The 21,578-nt window shown below is 47.3% G+C and overlaps 1 protein-coding gene across 7 annotated transcripts in view; it reads right to left on the reverse strand.

Moving 5' to 3' along the window:
* Positions 1–3,107: 3,107 nt before the first annotated feature.
* The window catches only part of SSBP3 (single stranded DNA binding protein 3), a 36,207-nt gene continuing 17,736 nt past the window's right edge, over positions 3,108–21,578 (reverse strand). Inside the window, exons 5-17 of one of the 7 annotated variants that reach the window (XM_069981688.1) lie at positions 11,625–11,714; positions 11,122–11,202; positions 9,715–9,774; positions 8,816–8,956; positions 7,390–7,445; positions 7,261–7,309; positions 6,442–6,477; positions 6,197–6,251; positions 6,040–6,110; positions 5,532–5,610; positions 5,405–5,433; positions 5,169–5,270; positions 3,108–4,458 (exon numbers count right to left, since the gene is read on the reverse strand). In XM_069981688.1, the coding sequence (XP_069837789.1) occupies positions 4,429–4,458; positions 5,169–5,270; positions 5,405–5,433; positions 5,532–5,610; positions 6,040–6,110; positions 6,197–6,251; positions 6,442–6,477; positions 7,261–7,309; positions 7,390–7,445; positions 8,816–8,956; positions 9,715–9,774; positions 11,122–11,202; positions 11,625–11,714 (879 nt within the window). In that variant the 3' untranslated portion in view covers positions 3,108–4,428. Of the gene's footprint in view, positions 4,459–5,168; positions 5,271–5,404; positions 5,434–5,531; positions 5,611–6,039; positions 6,111–6,196; positions 6,252–6,441; positions 6,481–7,260; positions 7,310–7,389; positions 7,470–8,815; positions 8,957–9,714; positions 9,775–11,121; positions 11,203–11,624; positions 11,715–21,578 lie in introns of all 7 variants that reach the window. The other 6 variants (XM_069981687.1, XM_069981689.1, XM_069981684.1 and 3 more) reach the window with 6 other exon arrangements.

The following is a 21,578-nucleotide window of genomic DNA, read 5'->3' on the forward strand; positions in this document are numbered from 1 at the left end:
TATAACTTTCAAAACCTAAAGCAGCAGATGTGATATCGAGCAAATTTGCTATTCACCTTTTTTTTTTTTAGTTATAGAAAACGCAGCACTTCCTGTGTTGCGACTTTTTTCCCTAAAGAATCTAAACACAGGAAGTCCAGTGTTTCTGAGGTCATGTAAGCTCACAGAGAAGGCAGTCATGTGATGGACACAATGAGCCGTCACTCTCTGTACTGGCCGGGACTTTGTCTTTAGTCCCTTTTTTTTTTTTAACCAGCACAAGACTAAAAAGCTTCAGGAGACTGGACCTGGATACAGTAAGTATAGCTGTTATATAGCAGCCTGCAGGAGACTGGACCTGGATACAGTAAGTATAGCTGTTATATAGCAGCCTGTAGGAGACTGCACCTGGATACAATAAGTATAGCTGTTATATAGCAGCCTGCAGGAGACTGCACCTGGATACAGTAAGTACAGCTGTTATATAGCAGCCTTCAGGAGACTGGACCTGGATACAGTAAGTATAGCTGCCTTCAGGAGATTGGACCTGGATATAGTAAGTATAGCTGTTATATAGCAGCCTGCAGGAGACTGGACCTGGATACTGTAAGTATAGCTGTCTTCAGGAGATTGGACCTGGATACATTAAGTATAGCTGTTATATAGCAGCCTGCAGGAGACTGCACCTGGATACAGTAAGTATAGCTGTTATATAGCAGCCTGCAGGAGACTGGACCTGGATACAGTAAGTACAGCTGTTATATAGCAGCCTTCAGGAGACTGGACCTGGATACAGTAAGTATAGCTGTTATATAGCAGCCTTCAGGAGACTGGACCTGGATACAGTAAGTATAGCTGTTATATAGCAGCCTTCAGGAGACTGGACCTGGATACAGTAAGTATAGCTGCCTTCAGGAGATTGGACCTGGATATAGTAAGTATAGCTGTTATATAGCAGCCTGCAGGAGACTGCACCTGGATACAGTAAGTATAGCTGTTATATAGCAGCCTGCAGGAGACTGCACCTGGATACTGTAAGTATAGCTGTTATATAGCAGCCTTCAGGAGACTGGACCTGGATACAGTAAGTATAGCTGTTATATAGCAGCCTGCAGGAGACTGCACCTGGATACTGTAAGTATAGCTGTTATATAGCAGCCTTCAGGAGACTGGACCTGGATACAGTAAGTATAGCTGTTATATAGCAGCCTTCAGGAGACTGGACCTGGATACAGTAAGTATAGCTGTTATATAGCAGCCTTCAGGAGACTGGACCTGGATACAGTAAGTATAGCTGTTATATAGCAGCCTTCAGGGGACTGGACCTGGATACAGTAAGTATACTGTTACTAATACTTAATATACGTATAGCTGTCTTCAGGAGGCTGGACCTGGATACAGTAAGTATAGCTGCCTGCAGGAGACTGGACCTGGATACTGTAAGTATAGCTGTTATATAGCTGCCTTCTGGAGACTGGACCTGCATTACGTGAAAAAAAAAAAAGCCACAAGGACACCACTGTATACACAACATCCTTACTCTTGCATTTGCTGAGCCTCCCAAGTGCAGCATTTTAGTGCTCGCATTATATTGCCAAAAAATGCCATCGTTTGTAGTTCCCCTTTGGTGCGTTATTTCTAAGCCAATTAAAGCCTTCCTCTGGTAGATATGCTACGACTGGTTTACTATCTATAAGTGATCTCAAATCTCGATCTGCTTCCAACAACTAACCGTGACAAACGCTGAACAGATCGATTTATCACTTACATAATCCTGCTCAGCCGTTCTCCCAATATGCAGGAGAACAGGATTCTTGCCACATCCCCCTCCCCAGCTGCTGAGTGACAGGTGACTGCCTATACACAGCATGGATAGATAACTGCCAATCAGCAGCTGGTGGGCGGAGTTTTCTGCTTCTCATGAATATCCAGGACTACTGCGCTCATGCACAATGGAGAGGACTACTTATTGTCCATATTATTCAGGAGGAAATCTCTGGATCAGCTGCACAGAACAATGTACGTGATCCATCATCCTACTCAGCTTCTCTGTCACTAGTTTATACCACCCTGAGATAGGACGCCATAATCCTACTGACAGTCTCTTTGAGGAGTAGAAAGGTTCCTAAAATTCACCTACATATTATCCCCCATAAGACCGGGCATATCCCAATAAAACGACTGAATGTGAATGATGCCAAGTGTTGCAGAAACAGTCCATTGCCTAGAGTGGCGCAATTTCTGTAAGACGGACACTATATTCCCCAAGTCAAAGGGCTCTATTAGACAGCACGAGGCCGCCTGAAGATGAATTTACATCACCAGGTGCGCCTCTCTTTCTGGTGGTAATCTGTTCCGTCAGGGAGATGGGCAGCCTATGGCCAATGATATGGATGTGGAAAGACACCCATCCTGGCTGATGGATTGGGTGGATATCATGACCTGGATGACAGACAGTCCATTTACCAGGTCATGACATCTCTGCAGGATATCCCGGAGCGGCCGTCCAGCGCTGGAGAGGCCAGTTGGGATAGTTTGATATGTTTGTCTCTGCTGTTTAGTTTTTCCCATGGCTGGACTTCACCTTTATCATATACCCTTTAACACTGGAGCTATATGTTATAATGACCTCTGACCTTTCAACATGCTTTGCATAAAACAGTAACAGTGTATATACAAAAAATAAATCCTATAGGTGCCTTCACACGTACCGTACCGCACCCCAAATTTATCGCAATGAAATCTGCTGCGATGATTACTATGTAACTCAATGGCAATGTATTTCCACAGCAGAGTATTATGTGCGTTTATTTGTACCATGCAGATTTTGTGCGGGAAATCCGCTATGATACGGTACGTGTGAGGGCACCCTATAAAGTCCTCCATGCTGTTGCTTTTGTGTGTTTATCATCCCCATCAGGCCTGGAGAGCTGAACCTTCTGCCCTCCAGCTGTTGCAAAACTACAATTCCCATCATGCCTGGAAAACCAAAGCTTTGGCTGTCCAGGCATGATGGGAATTGTAGTTCTGCCACAGCGGAAGGGCCGTCACCCCAGGTCTAATCTGCTGTATCTCGCAATACACGTGCACATCATGGAAACAAAGCCATCAAGGAGACCCACAACGTGTTTGAATTTATTAAATTTATTACAGCATGGAGGCGGAAAAATTAACCATATCATTCCAAGCTGTCCCATATCAAGAGACAATAATTTAACTATCCCTTTTTGAATACACAAGGAATTTTCATCATGTAACAATGTCCTGAGAGGAGCTGCTAATGTTCCCTCCTTCAGTTACTCCTGACAAAATGAGGAAGAAAAAAAAAAAAAAAATTAGAAAAACCCTGGAACACATGATAATTTGATCAGAAACTCAGCCGACAGCTAACACGGACTGTCCCTTTTTAATACGCCAAAAAACAAAACCCAAAGTGTAGCCGTCTTTAAAGTTTCTCATTTCAGACTGAAGGAAATAAAAAAAAAAAAAAGAAATACAGTGTTGTGTATCAGCTGAACTGATTCTGGGTCGACGTTGATATGATGGAAACCAGACCAGGCAGTGGTTATGCAAAAGAACAAGATGGCAGCCTGGCTGGGGTGGGGTGGGGTCGTTCCTTTCTGCTGCCCGTCTCCTCTCTCCTTCCGACCAGTGCCGCCCTAAGAAACCAATCTGATTGAAGTCTGCAGCAAGGAGCCAGTCAGTGAGAAGCCGCAGGCTCCAGAATCCTATAGAACATCCCTTTCTGCAGCTTCTTCCTCTTGATTCTAGGAGTTTCTAGTAAAATTATCGCTCTTGTAGAGGTAAAAAGGAAAAAAAATATATATATAGAGTCTTAGGTGTTTAAACAAATATCAAGTGTTGTATTGTATGAGGTAAAGAGAAGGGTGCAGGTCCGACCAGAGAGTCCGCACAGTGGAGAAAAAAAAATAAAAACAATAAAATCACTTTCTGGAGGTGCATGAAACCGAAAAGCTCTTTGGAGGGACGTGGGCGTCTGAGAGTCTCAGTCCATTAAAAAAAAAAAAAAAAAAAAAAAAAAAAAGCTAAAAACTAAAAAAAAAAAAAAAGACACATGAAGTTTACTATTCAGCTATTCTCCTTGAATATCACATCACAGACATAGAACATTCGGGGGCAAAGAAAAGACACAGCAATCGGGTTTAGAACATGAACGTCGTCTCCATCTCCTGGGAAAAATAAAAATTAAAAAAAATTTGAAAAAAAAAAAAAGAAGTTCTCTGTACAGTTATAAATCCTCTGGGCGGGATTTGTCTCGTCTGGACAGTTTTTGTACTGTGTTTGATGGAATAAAAAGTTTTTTGCTTTTTATTGCATGAAACCGAACTGAGGGGAGCCGTTCTATTGATTTCCGCAACTCCAGACAATCCTCTTCTCCAATCACCGTGTCCTTCCAAGCAGCAGCTGAGTCGAGTATCGTCCCCGTCGTCACACACTCATAGTCATGCTGGGAGAGTACTGCAAGGGAAATGCAGGGGTTAATGGGTTTAGCCATGATATAGCCAATATAACACACTCAATCCTGCAGGTTTAAAGGGGCTGTCTGGGGGTCTAAAACGGTCATGCCAGCAAATTCGGCACAAACAAGTGGAGGGTCAGGGAGCAAAATTGATGGTAACATTATGGAGGCCTGGACAGTCCATTTAAAAGGGGTAGTCCACCAAAAAATTGTAATTTACTTTTGTTAAAAAAAAAAAAAATCTCCAATCTTCCAGTACTTATCAGCTGCTGTATGTCCTGCAGGAAGTGGTGTATTCTCTACAGTCTGACAGTGCTCTCTGCTGCCACCTCTGTCCATGTCAGGAACTGTCCAGAGCAGGAGGGGTTTTCTATATGTATTTGCTGCTGCTCTGGACAGTTCCTGACATGGACAGAGGTGGCAGCAGAGAGTACTGTGTCAGACTGGAGAGAATCGCTACTTCCTGCAGGACATACAACAGATCATAAGTACTGGAAGACTTGGAATTTTTAAATAGAATAAAATTACACATCTATATAACTTTCTGACACCAGGTAATTTGAAAAAAAAAAAAAAGAAAGAAAGATTTTTGCCGGAGTTCCCCTTTAACATTCAGGAAGCCTCTATATACACAAAATAAATCAGATGGTCGGAAATTGCCACACTCAGGCGACTCAGTGTCCGGGGGCCACATAACACATCGACTCACATTATCATTTTGGAAGGAATGAAGAAAGTTTCCTCCTAACTCTCCGTCGTCTCGCGGGGTCCCAGGAGGGTTACTAATGCCACTTATGTTATTTGGGGAATTCTAGAAGACAGAAGAAAGATCTATTTACAATCTCCGCATTCAGTAAGAATAATGTTCTTTTACAGGTTATTATGATACAAATAGACTGAGTGTACACAGAGGGAAGAGCCGGTGCTGTGTGTGCGGTGCCTCACCTTAGGGAGTCCGTCCATGTCTCCAGACCCTAAAACAGAAGAGAGAGTCAAACATTGCCAGTGACAATATGGGGGCACAGATAACAGTGCCAATCAATCTAATCTATGACCTGTAATCCTGTATTACCTAATGACCCGTTCATATGATGAGGTTCCATGCCGCCCATTCCTCCCATAGGTCCATCTGAGCCCGGGCCCATTGGGAACTAGAGAGAAAAGAGAAGCGATTAGAAGACGACGAAGTGTAAATCCTTCCCTAAATCTTTACCATCTGTGATATACATCAAACAATTGGCCGACACCTTGGTAGAGCCTAGGTGGCTAATTAGATCTGTCAATGACGGCTCCTAGATATATTCCTCTATGATATGCATGGCTGCAGGTTACTCCTCTCTCCGTACTGAATACACTGGCAGAGGGGAGTCTACATAATGAGTATGGGCACCTTAAAGGGGTCGCCCACCCTAATAAAACCAATGACCGGTCCTGATAATAAACAATCAGATCAGAGCAGGACCCTGAACAGACCAGCAGATCAGCCGGGGGGACAAGGTCAGAGCCCAACTAATACTGATGACCCACCCTCAGGGGGCTCCATAACCCCTTCAGATCCCATCAGACCATTAGGCACTTACATTTGAGCGGTTCCCTGTGGGGGGCCCCGGATTTATCATCGTGTAGATATTGTCACTTGAATTTGTTGATTCTGTAATAAAAAGGAAAATTAAGTGTAAGGTCGTCTGTAAAATATATCATAAAAAAAAAACAGAGGAAAAACGGTAACCTACTTACCTGCAGGACTGGGCATGATGGGCGTCCCCGGGGGTCCTCCGCCACCTGGTGGGCCCTGTGAACATACAAGGGATAGATTACTGGGAGGCACACAGCCACTGACTGACAGATATTGATGGGTATTTAACATGTAACATTTGGCCTTGCTGGATCCTGCTGGTGGACCAGTGAAGAAGCTAATTCTAGTGCGATCAGTCTTATGCGTTCCCTATAGGAATAGACAGTGCGGTATAGTCACCACTTACCACATACGTGCCGGGCGACGACGATGAATATGGAATCTGCTAATAAAATAAAGAGGACATCATGATACAGATATAGCTGCACTTATAACCTTACTAATAGTATAATATTAGAGAGGAAAAGTTCTATTCCCACCACGTGTTCTTTAGATTTATGTGCTGTTTCCCCCCCAGACACTGCTATAGCGTATGACAGGACCACCATACGCCGCCTGGTATATGTTCATGTAGTGTCAGTACTTGTTTCTGCAATAGGTGATGTATGTACAGTGTGACGTGTGGTGACACAACCAGCAACCAAATGAACTGAAGACGTCATCCAAGATACAACCCTACTCCTAAGCCCTAGGATAGGAGATACAGAGCTGATCAGTGGGGCCCCCCACAGTGGAGCCGGAGTTCCAATGCTTACAGATGAGCGCAACTGGAGCAGCTGGAGTCTGATTGTTCAGCATGTGATAACCGGCTACTGAAGAAGTTGGATGCCGCACACGGGAGTCCTAGTCCCTAGGACGGCATCCAACTTCTTCAGCCATCAGCAATTAATGCTGAACAATGGGACTCGAGCTGCTCCGGCCGAGCTCATCTGCGGCTCCATTCATTCTCTATGGGGAGGCAATGTTCTGAAGACCCATAGGCAGCGAATGAAGCTCCAGTACCTCCATTCACATGACTGCTGAGGGTCCCAGCGGGAAGACCCCCACCGATCAGCTACTTATGTTGCACTTATGCTGTGGAAAGGGGGACAACCTAACCTTGGCTCCCCCCCCCCCCCATTATGCCCCCTTACATCAGAGCAGTCCATACATCTGCTACACTTACCGAATTTGCACTATTTGGATTTGGCCACGGCCTGCCCGCACCAGGACCCCTAAAAGGAAGGAAAAAAGATGTTAAAATATTTTTCTCACCAACCCCTCCCCCGGTACCCCCCCGAGATGCCCTCCTTACATGTTCATGCCAGGCCCTAAGGAATTGGGTGGTGGCCGCATCCCGCTTCCATAATTCTGCAATGATAACCAAGGATCAGACTACGGTAGCGAGGGATCGTCCGGAAAGTAATGGAAGAGAAGAAAAATGAGAGTGTTAGTCACACGGAACAACATGCCATCTGGTAAAGCACATTCACGCACTAACCCAGCGGAGCGCTGATCAGTAGTAGGAGAAGATCGCTAATAACGTATCAAGTGATCCGTGCAGTGAAAACCCGAAGGAACTAATGAGAGCGAGAGGAATCGGCTCCCTGATCCCACAGGGGATCTGCCGCCCACTAGACGCCTTTATTCTAAGCCAGGGATGGGAAACATAACGCCCTCCAGCTGGTGCAAAACTACAACTCCCATCATTCCTGGAGGGTGAACGCTTTGGCTGTCCAGGCATGATGGGAGTTGTAGGTTCTGAGCCATGGCGGGGGTCATGTGTCAATCCTATACTGTGTGCAGCAGCTCTATATGTTATATGATGGATACAATGTAACCAATACTGTGTGCAGCAGCTCTATATGTTATATGATGGATACAATGTAACCTCCTATACTGTGTACAGCAGCTCTATATGTTATATGATGGATACAATGTAACCTCCTATACTGTGTGCAGCAGCTCTATGTGTTATATGATGGATACAATGTAACCCCCTATACTGTGTACAGCAGCTCTATGTGTTATATGATGGATACAATGTAACCCCTATACTGTGTACAGCAGCTCTATGTGTTATGTGATGGATACAATGTAACCTCCTATACTGTGTACAGCAGCTCTATGTGTTATGTGATGGATACAATGTAACCTCCTATACTGTGTGCAGCAGCTCTATATGTTATATCATGGATACAATGTAACCTCCTATACTGTGTACAGCAGCTCTATATGTTATATGATGGATACAATGTAACCTCCTATACTGTGTACAGCAGCTCTATATGTTATATGATGGATACAATGTAACCTCCTATACTGTGTACAGCAGCTCTATATGTTATATGATGGATACAATGTAACCTCCTATACTGTGTACAGCAGCTCTATATGTTATATCATGGATACAATGTAACCTCCTATACTGTGTACAGCAGCTCTATGTGTTTATATGATGGATACAATGTAACCTCCTATACTGTGTGCAGCTGCTCTATATGTTATATGATGGATACAATGTAACCTCCTATACTGTGTGCAGCTGCTCTATATGTTATATGATGGATACAATGTAACCTCCTATACTGTGTGCAGCTGCTCTATATGTTATATGATGATACAATGGCTGGAAGTACTAGTAAAGCTCAGAAGCATGCCAAGCTCTTAGAGAGAGAAGAGGTAATAAGATATGGACAGAGAAGAGGGAAAGGATAAAGCACCAATATAAAGCATCTCACCTGAGGTCCCGGACCCATGGGGCCCATTGGTCTAGGGGGATTCATCCTCTGCATGGGTCCTCCCATACCGGGGTGTCCTTGTCGGGTTGGATCCATGGAGTTTGGTAACAAAGGTTGTGACCCTGGGACTCCGCCTGGAGGCTGTGAGAGACGTTATACAAGACAAGGTGAGACAGTGTGTACAATGAATGGCGGGATCTGCCAGAGATCGGGCAGCCACATACTGATCGTCCGTACAGGTACAAGGAGCTCCAGCATCACAGGTGCACAACAAGGAGAGAAAAGAGGGCACCGGCTCAGCCAATCCCCTGTATACTGTGTATAGGTGGGATTACAGAGCTCTATGTATACAGACAGTATGGTCACAGCTATACATGAATGGACTGTATATAAGGTATAGAACCTACTGACTTACTTACACAGGAGCAATATTCCACTTCCCACATTTAGCAAAGAGTTCTGCAGAATTATTATTATTATTATTAGGGTCGTTCACAAAAAAAAAAAAAATTAGAAATCAACTGGTGCCAGAAATTTTTTATTTACTTCTATTTAAAAACCTCAAGTGCTCCAGTACTTATCAGCTGCTGTATGCCCTGCAGGAAGTGGTGTATTCTCTCCAGTCTGACACAGTGCTCTCTGCTGCCACCTCTGTCCATGTTAGAAAACCTCTCCTGCTTTGGACAGTTCCTGACATGAACAGAGGTGGCAGCAGAGAGCACTGTGTCAGACTGGAGAGAATACACCACTTCCTGCAGGACATACAGCAGCTGATAAGTACTGGAAGACTGGAGATTTTTTAATAGAAGTAAACACCACATCTGTCTCAAGTTGATTTGCAAGATAATATTTTTGGTGAACAACCCCTTTAACTATGTAAATCCCTGGCGCTCTCTCACCTGGTTTCCCATTCTTATGTGAGGCCGCGGTCCACCACCGTATCGCGGAGACATAAAAGGCTGGAATAGAAAATAGAGTATTGGGATCACAAAACTAAAACTCCGAGTATATAAATCCTGTGTGAATGCAGATGCAGCAGAGCCGAGCAGCGGGGATCTCTGCCGTCTCCCCATTGGTATTGCTGGAAGTTATCACAATATACAAATCAGGCAGAAGTATCAATGACAAACTCTGCTCCACTATGCGCCACCAATGAGAAAACATTTGTGCGTCAGCGACAATAAGGTGTCCCATCATATCCAGACATCTTCAGGTGACTGGGGGCCGTGGGCAGGTATAATGTATACGCTAGAAGTATTGCTGGCATATACTATGTATGTATGTAGGAGCTTTACAGATCCTCAGGATACGTCATCAATATGAGATCAGTGGATCCATCTCCGAGCACGCAGCACTCGTGTAGCGTTCACATGGCTCCAAGCTTCTCCGTACTCACAAATAAACTATTTGTAGCAGCCGTAAAAAGTATTATAAAGGCTACAGGAGCCAGCGGTGTGCAGTGACATATCTCAGGTCAGGACACAATATGGCAGTGCATATACTACAATACTGCTATATAGGTGCCTGCTGTATAACATGGAGGATGCTGAGGTGCTAGGACACAATATGGCAGTGCATATACTACTATATAGGTGCCTGCTGTATAACATGGAGGATGCTGAGGTGCTAGGACACAATATGGCAGTGCATATACTACTATATAGGTGCCTGCTGTATAACATGGAGGATGCTGAGGTGCTAGGACACAATATGGCAGTGCATATACTACTATATAGGTGCCTGCTGTGTAACATGGAGGATGCTGAGGTGCTAGGACACAATATGGCAGTGCATATACTACTATATAGGTGCCTGCTGTATAACATGGAGGATGCTGCGGTGCTAGGACACAATATGGCAGTGCATATACTACTATATAGGTGCCTGCCGTATAACATGGAGGATGCTGAGGTGCTAGGACACAATATGGCAGTGCATATACTACAGTACTACTATATAGGTGCCTGCTGTATAACATGGAGGATGCTGAGGTGCTAGGACACAATATGGCAGTGCATATACTACTATATAGGTGCCTGCCATATAACATGGAGGATGCTGAGGTGCTAGGACACAATATGGCAGTGCATATACTACAGTACTACTATATAGGTGCCTGCCATATAACATGGAGGATGCTGAGGTGCTAGGACACAATATGGCAGTGCATATACTACTATATAGGTGCCTGCCGTATAACATGGAGGATGCTGTGGTGCTAAGACACACGGCAGGAGTCAGACGCCCCCTAATATAATATCCACACCCATGAAGGTGTATAGGTACAATCCAGGGTCCCCACTTACCTGACTGTGAGGCCCCATCATGTTGGGGTTGTGAGGAGGGGGCTGAGCGTGAGGAGACGGCTGGGACCCAGGCGGACCCTGCTGAAACAAACAGAAAACCATAGCTTAGTGCCAGGCTTGCGTATATCCGGCACTCCCATCACCGCTCATCGGATAACCGTGGATAAGAGCTCTTGGCACAGCGCTCTAGATCAGACATTTATCGGAGCAGAAGGCGTGGGGTATCCCATTAGGAGGACAGATCGTAGCGCTCTCCGCGGAGCAGGCTCTGCAGCTGTGCCGCGTCCCACGAAGCCTCTGCCAGAGTCGGCGCGGCCACTTACCACCGCCAGTTGTCTTAATTAAGAGAAATTAATTAGCCGTTGTGCGGCGTTTGTGTAACAGCTTCTAAACATTAAAGCCGCTGATGACTCTGCTGATTAGAGAGTCTGTAATTAGCAGCAGAGGAGCGAAGCCTCCGCACCTGTGCACCCAGCACCGCCACCATCGCTGAACACACTTACCTGGAAGAATCCAGGGGGAATGGGCCCTCCCGGCATGCCATCGTTTGGAGGAATGTTACCGAGCACGGGGCTGGGGGCGGCTGCTGCGCTCTGCGGAGGAAAGACGAGAACAGTCAGTGAGCTACAGAGGGGACTACAAGGCCCAGCATTTCTACAGGAGGAAGAGACACTCGGTTAAAGGGGTTATCCAGCCGTACGAGATTAAAGGCCGATCCTTGTCCTGTTCACCGTGGCTACAGATAGTGGCCGTCACAGGTTTCAGCAGTTACATCAGCATGCAGCCCCTTTAAATAGCTGATCTGTGGGGGTGCAGGCAGGAAGACCCTCACATGTCAATCTTGTTAGGCTGCAGAACTATCTAGACATGAGGAAAGATGCTAAGTGGAGGGAACGGCCATTAAATGCAATCTGATTGGTTGTTATGGGCAAGGCGGAGCTTCATGCCCCCCCCCCCCCCCCCCAAGGGGTGACAGGGTAACTTTAATTTATCAAAGACTTTACCAATACATTCATCACCAAACACAATGTCCTCCCATTCCCTCCAAGGCCGATGATGACCGGGAGCTCATACAGACCACAACCGGCCGCTGGCACAACGTCACATACGGCTGCACCCCGGGGACCAACGAGAAGACCCTGCACCCAAATACTTCATGTAAAGAGTGTGAGGCTACAGACAATAGAGTGACGGCCATAAGTCTGACAAGCTGAAGTGACCCCGGATGTATTACATATAATCCGAGCCCGTGCCCCCGATTATACACTATACGAGCCTGTGCCCCCGATTATACACTATACGAGCCTGTGCCCCCCCGATTACACACTATACGAGCCTGTGCCCCCCCGATTACACACCTGTAGAAAGCAGTGGGATGTGTATACCATGTGTATCCCTATAGGAAGCAGTGGGATGTGTATACCGTGTGTATCCCTATAGGAAGCCGTGGGATGTGTATACCGTGTGTATCCCTATAGGAAGCAGTGGGATGTGTATACCGTGTGTATCCCTATAGGAAGCAGTGGGATGTGTATACCGTGTGTATCCCTTTAGGAAGCAGTGGGATGTGTATACCGTGTGTATCCCTATAGGAAGCAGTGGGATGTGTATACCGTGTGTATCCCTATAGGAAGCAGTGGGATGTGTATACCGTGTGTATCCCTATAGGAAGCAGTGGGATGTGTATACCGTGTGTATCCCTATAGGAAGCAGTGGGAGGTATATACCATGTGTATCCCTATAGAAAGCAGTGGGATGTGTATACCATGTGTATCCCTATAGGAAGCAGTGGGATGTGTATACCATGTGTATCCCTATAGGAAGCAGTGGGATGTGTATACCGTGTGTATCCCTATAGGAAGCAGTGGGATGTGTATACCGTGTGTATCCCTATAGGAAGCAGTGGGATGTGTATACCGTGTGTATCCCTATAGGAAGCAGTGGGATGTGTATACCGTGTGTATCCCTATAGGAAGCAGTTGGTTGCTCACTGAATTACTGAATCCAGATGCAACAACAGGATCTGGATTCAGGAATTGCTTTGCAGTAAATACATTGCGGCCATGACGGATGTTACACACCTTTCACAGTATATGATATCTATACAGTTCAGTACATCATTTTATATATTACCAATTGGCTTTTGTAAGATAGATAACATGGCGTCCAGGAGCGTCATCCTGCAGAGACCGGCCTCAATACAAAAGCTGCAGGACAACAAAAACAACCAATCATTCCCCAGATGCACCAGCAGGGGGAGCTCCTGCCCTCCACTCCAGCCGGTCAGGATCAGCATGAGATCAGCCGCTCGGCATCAGTGTCACAATGCCATCAAAGAGCGCCAATCAGCATAACAAGAGCGGCCTCAGTAAGGTGCTGCTATATACATGCTGCTGTATACAGGCCGCTCAGCCCGCTCGCTTTGCATTACAACACAATGATTTCTCATGGAAAATAAGTCACATCTGTCAGGAGGCGTCCATGCTGAAACCTCTCCTGCCCGGCGTCATCCTCATGGATAGCGTTCCTGTACGCGCCCCGCTCATTACTGCAGATAGACGCATAGAATCTGCACTATAGTAGCACAGGGTCTCCGGTGATGGGTCTGCACGCCGGGCACTAGCACAGGGTCTCCGGTGATGGGTCTGCACGCCGGGCACTAGCACAGGGTCTCCGGTGATGGGTCTGCACGCCGGGCCTCTGGTGATGGGTCTGCACGCCGGGCACTAGCACAGGGTCTCCGGTGATGGGTCTGCACGCCGGGCCTCTGGTGATGGGTCTGCACGCCGGGCACTAGCACAGGGTCTCCGGTGATGGGTCTGCACGCCGGGCCTCTGGTGATGGGTCTGCACGCCGGGCACTAGCACAGGGTCTCTGGTGATGGGTCTGCACGTCGGGCACTAATACACAGCCTCCGGTGACGGGTCTGCACGCCGGGCACTAGCACAGGGTCTCCAGTGATTGGTCTGTACGCCGGGCACTAGCATTCGGCCTCTGGTGATTGGTCTGCACGCCGGGCACTAGCATTCGGCCTCTGGTGATTGGTCTGCACGCAGGGCACTAGCATTCGGCCTCTGGTGATGGGTTTGCACGCAGGGCATTAGCACACGATTTTCGGTTATGGGTTTGTGCTCTGGGCACAAGCAAGTGGCATCTGATGACCAGTCTGCACACCGGGCACTAATACACAGCCTCCAGTGATGGGTCTGCACGCCGAGCACTACCACAGGGTCTCTATGCTATATACCCCGGCAGCCGTGCACAGATAACCCGCTATATACTATGCTATATCACACCAGGCACTAGCACTGGGTCTCCGGTGACCTGACACAATGAGAGCACAGCTGACAGGTTGAGCGAGCGGGCGGTCAGGTAAGTTTAATTGGAATCCCGCTAAGTCTCTTATCTCATTATAGTAATCCCATCATCCTCAGCCGGCAGGACCGTCACACCTGCTGTTCTCTAGACAGACGCCGGCCGCCACCTGATATCAGGCCAAACGGCAGAGACCCCAAAGATGGACAACACCAATATCTACTATAAGCGTGCACAAAGGACCAGGGACGGGGAACCTGCTGCACAACTACAACTCCCATCATGCCTGGAGAGCTAAAGCTTTGGCTGCCCAGGTATGATGGGAATTGTAGTTTTGCCACAGCTGAGGGGGCTGAAGGTTCCACCATCACTGCCTTATATTATGGAAAAATGACTCATGGATAGAAGACAAAATCCCTCCACAATATGGCCCACATCACAGGTCAGACAGCTAACGCTTCTGCTCTCCAGGCATGATGGGAATTAGGCTGACACCACTAAAGGTTCTGGACCCGCCCGACCCTCGCCTATGATGAAATAGACAGGACACTCACTAGCCGCCAACTTAAACGGGACGTCCAGGCGTCTAGAAACAGCGCCACTCTTGTCCTCAGGATGGGTGCGGGGGTTTTGCAGCTGAAATCATTGAAGTGAATGAAGGCGAGCTGTTATACCACACACAACCTGAGGACAGGAGTGGTGCTGTATCCGCTTTAAAATGGGATTCGTCTCCTGTAATGGCTTAGTGCAGATCCTGTAAGGTCACACACTGGAGATCTGTAGTCAACAGCACTAGATTGTTACCGCTGAGTATCTGCCCACGACTCATCCCTGCTACCACCATCCCCAGTCAGGATAATCAGCCAGGGATGGGGAACCTCCAGCTGCTGCAAAACTACAACTCCCATCATGCCTAGAGAGCTGACAGCTTTGGCTGTCCAGGCATGATGGGAGTTGTAGTTTTGCAGCAGCTGGAGGGTGGCAGGTTCCCCATAGTTGATCTATTGCTATAAATACTACCGATACACTGCGGCCAACGGGTAAACAAGTCCTTGCATCTCTGGCGTCACATGACTCCTCGCTGCAGGACGTCACCATAGAACGCAGGTTATACAGCACACAACAACGTGTGAATGGCGGAGACCGTGTGAACGGCGGAGGGTCCGGGGTAAACAAACAAAGCAGGTGTGAGGAGAATAGACGTCAGACTAACAGTCCGGCCCCCGCTCTTTGTTCCCCGTCTCCTATTATTATGGAGTACAGGGTGTCCTGGGGTGCGGGGGCATCTGTTCCCGGCCGGCTGCCTGCCTGACAGCCATCAATCAGACACAATATGCTAAGCAGGGACGCCGGACAACAGAGCTCACACTCATTACATACACCGAGCCCCGACAACTCCTGCAAAATATATATAGTGTGACTGGTGGTGGGGGCCGTATCATCAGGAAATTTATACACGACTACGTTACATGGGAGAAACCTGCCGGATAGGGGAACATTCACACGCTGCAGATCTGCCCCATAGAAACCCCTAGATGCATCCTGCATGGACGCAATACTGCAACTCTCTGCCCCATGCTTTAAAGCCCTATTTCACGGAACGATTATCGTTCATAGACTCGCTCCAACGACTGCTCGTCAACGAGCACTTAACGATTTTTTTAAGCGAACAATAACACAATACGTGTGGGAACGTGAATAATATCTGTAGTGTAACGATTTTTTGCGGTCGTTACATGGTCGTTTAAAACGTGGGGAGATGTAGGTAGACATTTTAAGAACGACTGAAAGATTTTTTATTCAACGAAAAGATTAGCGAATTATTGTTGAAAGACCAACGATTTTTTTCGACATGTTGAAAAATAAAAAATAGTGAACGACTCAACGACTATTTCGCTGTTGTCGTTCGCTCATTTACAGCTATTCCACAGATCTAATATGGTTAACGAGCGGTCGTTTGAACGATTTTATGAACGATAATCGTTCGAAAAAGTTCAGTGGAATAAGGCCTTCACACTGCAGCTGCGTCAGGGCACGTCTCCTCCTATGTATACAGGGCAGAGTGAGTGGGTCAGAGCCAATGACATTACATATACATATATATATATATATATATATATATATATATATATATATATATATATATATATATATATGTACACATATACACAAACACACACTATATATATTTATTAAACTAATAAGGAGGAAGGAGGAGAAGCAGGTGGATAATAGAGAGGGGTATAAGCGGAGCCCCCCATACACTGCAGCAGCACAAATACTCAGGATGCCAGAAATTCTATAGGGGAAAGCGTCAGCATGGAGAACTACGGAGAAGCCACCAGTCTCAGGGTCACCGACACCATAGAGATCCAGCACCACACTCCACCATTACCCAATGAGGACAGAGACGTCATACAATCGCATCAGGGACTGCAGGCACAGATCACATGCTGTATACTATGCTATATACCCTCTAAGCCGTGTAGATAACCTGCTATATACCCCATCAGCCGTGCAAAGAGAAACGGCTATATACTATTCTATATACCCTCCAAGCAATGCACAGATAACATGCTGTATACTAGGCTATATACCTAGTCAGCCGTGCACAGATAACCTGCTGTATACTATGCTATATACCCCCTTAGCCGTGCACGGGGTCAGGCCTGGAGACATTCCTTACAATAAAGGGCATTATAGGGGAATGCAGAGGATCTGCCTCCTTTGTAGCAGCCATTGTGCCATCCCCAGCCCTCCCCCCTCTGCCAGTAATCCCCCTGAAGGCCTTAATCAGTTATGCAAATACTGCCCTCCCCCACCCCCACCCAATGCATCTGCTGGGGGGTCCTGGGCTGCAGGATGGCCGCCCTATCCTCAACCACAGGGCCTTAACCCCTGAACTGCTGCAACAACACAAATCATCAGAGGAAACAAAGCCCAGGCCTGATCTCCAGCCCAAAGAAAATACACAAGACCCGGCGGTATCCAGAAGGAAGTGGGCCCCTTAACCCCCACCGGGACCGGCAGTGTATGGGGGAGAAGGATACAGAGGGCATGGGGGCTCTCCGCTGCCACTCCATACGCACTTTACTATACGGGGTCTTTGTACCAGAAGTGATGCAGATAATTCATATACAACACAACAATAAGCAAAACTCCTGAGCTGTCCTCCATGCAAGAGTTATACAGAGCTATATAGATGTATACAAGACTCCAACCACTGATCTACTGTACTAACAAAGTATAGAAGATGCCAACCACTGATCTACTGTGCTAACAAAGTATAGAAGATGCCAACCACTGATCTACTGTGCTAACAAAGTATAGAAGATGCCAACCACTGATCTACTGTGCTAACAAAGTATAGGAGATGCCAACCACTGATCTACTGTGCTAGCATAAAGTATAGGAGATGCCAACCACTGATCTACTGTGCTAACAAAGTATAGGAGATGCCAACCACTGATCTACTGTGCTAGCATAAAGTATAGGAGATGCCAACCACTGATCTACTGTACTAACAAAGTATTGAAGATGCCAACCACTGATCTACTGTGCTAACAAAGTATAGAAGATGCCAACCACTGATCTACTGTGCTAACAAAGTATAGAAGATGCCAACCACTGATCTACTGTGCTAAGTATAGAAGATGCCAACCACTGATCTACTGTGCTAAGTATAGAAGATGCCAACCACTGATCTACTGTGCTAAGTATAGAAGATGCCAACCACTGATCTACTGTGCTAGCATAAAGTATAGGAGATGCCAACCACTGATCTACTGTGCTAGCATAAAGTATAGGAGATGCCAACCACTGATCTACTGTGCTAACAAAGTATAGAAGATGCCAACCACTGATCTACTGTGCTAGCATAAAGTATAGGAGATGCCAACCACTGATCTACTGTGCTAGCATAAAGTATAGGAGATGCCAACCACTGATCTACTGTGCTAACAAAGTATAGAAGATGCCAACCACTGATCTACTGTGCTAGCATAAAGTAGAAGATGCCAACCACTGATCTACTACAGGCTATGTGACCCCTCCACCACCAGCTAACACAGCCGCACCCCGGGAGCCATCACATCCCTATCAACCTATGGTCAAGGATCAGGGCACTGTTACTTATCCGAACCCCAACCAGCCCTTATACTCTGCTCAGAAGAGACCACCACCAACCCCCAAACTTCATATCCCACAACCATATGGTGCCAAGACCCTAAATCCATCCATCATCCCCTGAGGAAGTGGTCCAGATCTGGGGGTTACCCTAGCACAGGCCCGATCAGCTGCGCTGTACATACAGGGACCCCAATCCGCCGCCCACTCATGGATCTCGTCCCCCAGACCACCGGGTCACATCAGTCTGCGGCATATAAAGGCTCCGCATCCATTATAGATGTGACCCCGGATTTCTCTCGGCAGATGGTGCAGACATCCAGAAGAGACAATGTACAAGGACGCCAGCAGCAGCTCTATGGGCTGCACAGACATACAGAAAAATGCACAGCAGCCACAACGGCCAAGGCAGAGGCCCAACGGCCATGAAGCCGATCTGACATTGTACGGCCCCTCTGCCCAATAAAGCCCGGCCTAGAAGTAGTAGGTCCATGGTACTAATCCTGCACTGCAATCCATGCCAGAGCGCACATCCACCATGTGTGGCAGGAAAATCACTTGTAGTCATAAGCCGCAGATACTTAAAGGGGTTGTCTCTACTCTCCAAGCAGGAAGTAGTGTATTCTCTCCAGTCTTCCAGTACTTATCAGCTGCTGTATGTCCTGCATGAAGTGGTGTATTCTCTCCAGTCTTCCAGTACTTACCAGCTGCTGTATGTCCAGCATGAAGTGGTGTATTCTCTCCAGTCTGACACAGTGCTCTCTGCTGCCACCTCTGTCCATGTCATGAACTGTCCAGAGCAGGAAAGGTTTTCTATGGGGATTTGCTGCTGCTCTGGACATTACCTGACATGGACAGAGGTGGCAGCAGAGAGCACTGTCACACTAGAGAGAATACACCACTTCCTGCGGGACATACAGCAGCTGATAAGTACTGGAAGACTGGAGAGAATACACTACTTCCTGCTGGAAGATCCTTTAATAGAAGTAAATTACAAATCTCTCTCGTTCTCTCGTTACCATGATGGACACTGGAAAGCTTAGTGTGAAAAGGGCCTAAAGCTTTAGCTCTCCAGACATGATGGCAGTTGTAGTTCTTCAACAGCTGGAGGGCGGCATGTTCTCCATCCTTGGTCTAAAGGGTTAAGGCTGCACTTTGGATTTGCAATATAAGACCTTGGAGCTTTTGCATATGCAAGGTGTCGATTTGGTTGCACATTTTATTGTGCATTTTACAGGATGCAATCTGCACGCTGCAAAATCCAGAAGAGTGAGTGGATGGCAGGCCACCTTCAATCACATGGACGGGGATCCTGCAGAGTACAGGCGGCCATGCATGTGTGGGCCCTATAAGGCAGTGGTGTGTGTCACTCTCTGGGCATGCTGGGAGTTGTAGTACTGCACAGGCTGGAGACCAGTAGATAAGACAAAGCTGCAGCACAAGCCCCAACTTCCGGCTTCATTGTGGTATCCACCAGAGAACGAGTCTTCAGATTACCAGGAGCAGATGGTCCGGAGGAATCACAGGCCCTTCCAGCGGCAGGATGGATGTCTGGCAGACGTCCAGGAACGTGTTCACAGACCGTTGACTCACACGTCAGAGCCGCAAATCGCTCGACGATGGATCACGTGCGTCAACGGGGATGATGGCCTTACAGTTACAGCATGACTCACGAGAAATCAGGGCACCGAAAGATCAGCTGGTGGGCGGACGAGGGCTCCCTGCTGAACGGGGCGTTGGGGGGGGGGGGGGGGGGGACGTGCTCAGTGTTATAGGGTTCGTCACTACTGCGAACGACTTCTTATTCAATGCAAACGATTTGCGAACGAGCAACAATAAAAATAGGTCCAGGTCTTATTAAATGATCAACGATTGCGTGTTCGGTCGTTAGTCGTTAACTGCTATTCAACCGAACGATTATCGTTTAGATTTGAACAATTTAACGATAATCTAAACGATAATCGTCCGGTGGAATAGGGCCCTTACAGGTGGTACTCAGGATGGGGGGTACATGCTCAGTGTTAGAGGGTTACAGATTTGTATTTCCCTATCTGTATATCCCTGGCCCTCTCCCGCTATTGCAAAACTACAATCCCCATCTTGTCCTAACAGCCATCAGATCAAGGGGGTTTGTAGTTTTGCACGAGCCCAAACAAGACTAACCGCCTGGATCATGGCTAGAGTTCAGGTCTGGGATGAAATTGATCTTTTAATGCTCCACTGCTGAAGCCAACAGTACCGATGATGTCACAGGATGACATCATAACACTTCCTGACAAACATGACTATAAAGACGGCCGTAAGTGTGCACGGTCATCACAGCCGAGCTTGCACATCAGGCAGCAGATCTGCAGAACTGAAGCGGATCAATGTAACCCCATTCAATGTAGCGGAAAGTAAAATCTTGGCAGCCACTGTGACGTCATGCACGGCCCGAGGCAAAACCTATTCCACCTATTCTATCACTGATCAGTAGCGTCAGATCCCATCACACTGATCCCCCCCCCCCCCTCCAGACTGCATATACAACAGAGCGGGGGAGAGCGGCGGATCCTGTGTAACGTCTTCCCGGCAGGAAGCGGCGGCCGGAGGAGGATGGGAAGTCCAGAGTCTCCTACCCCTAATCTCCGGGATTGTTCTCCCTCTCCAGATGCCTGAGGGGGGAGGGGAGGCAGCCATTCTTTTTTATCTCCTCAGCACAAGAGAATGTCATCCCCACCTTTGTCCTGACACCTCACGGCCCATCTATGTGCACTCTCAGACCCCAGGCGGGAGCAAGGGGCGACGCTCTGCAGGCGGGAGCAAGGGGCGACGCTCTGCAGGCGGGAGCGGCCTTAGGCTTCTTGGTTTTCTACGAATGACACTGGCAAGAGGATAATGTCTGCGGCCACCAGGACCCCCCATAGATCATACACTCAGGGGATGTGTCCTCTATGGGAAAAACCCCTTTAAGGTGTCCATAACCCTTCAACGGGCAAACACTGGATCATCATACAGACGACCCCCCTCCCCCCCTC

Source organism: Dendropsophus ebraccatus, chromosome 8 (assembly GCF_027789765.1).
Source record: "Dendropsophus ebraccatus isolate aDenEbr1 chromosome 8, aDenEbr1.pat, whole genome shotgun sequence".
NCBI classification, from domain to species: Eukaryota; Metazoa; Chordata; class Amphibia; order Anura; family Hylidae; genus Dendropsophus; species Dendropsophus ebraccatus.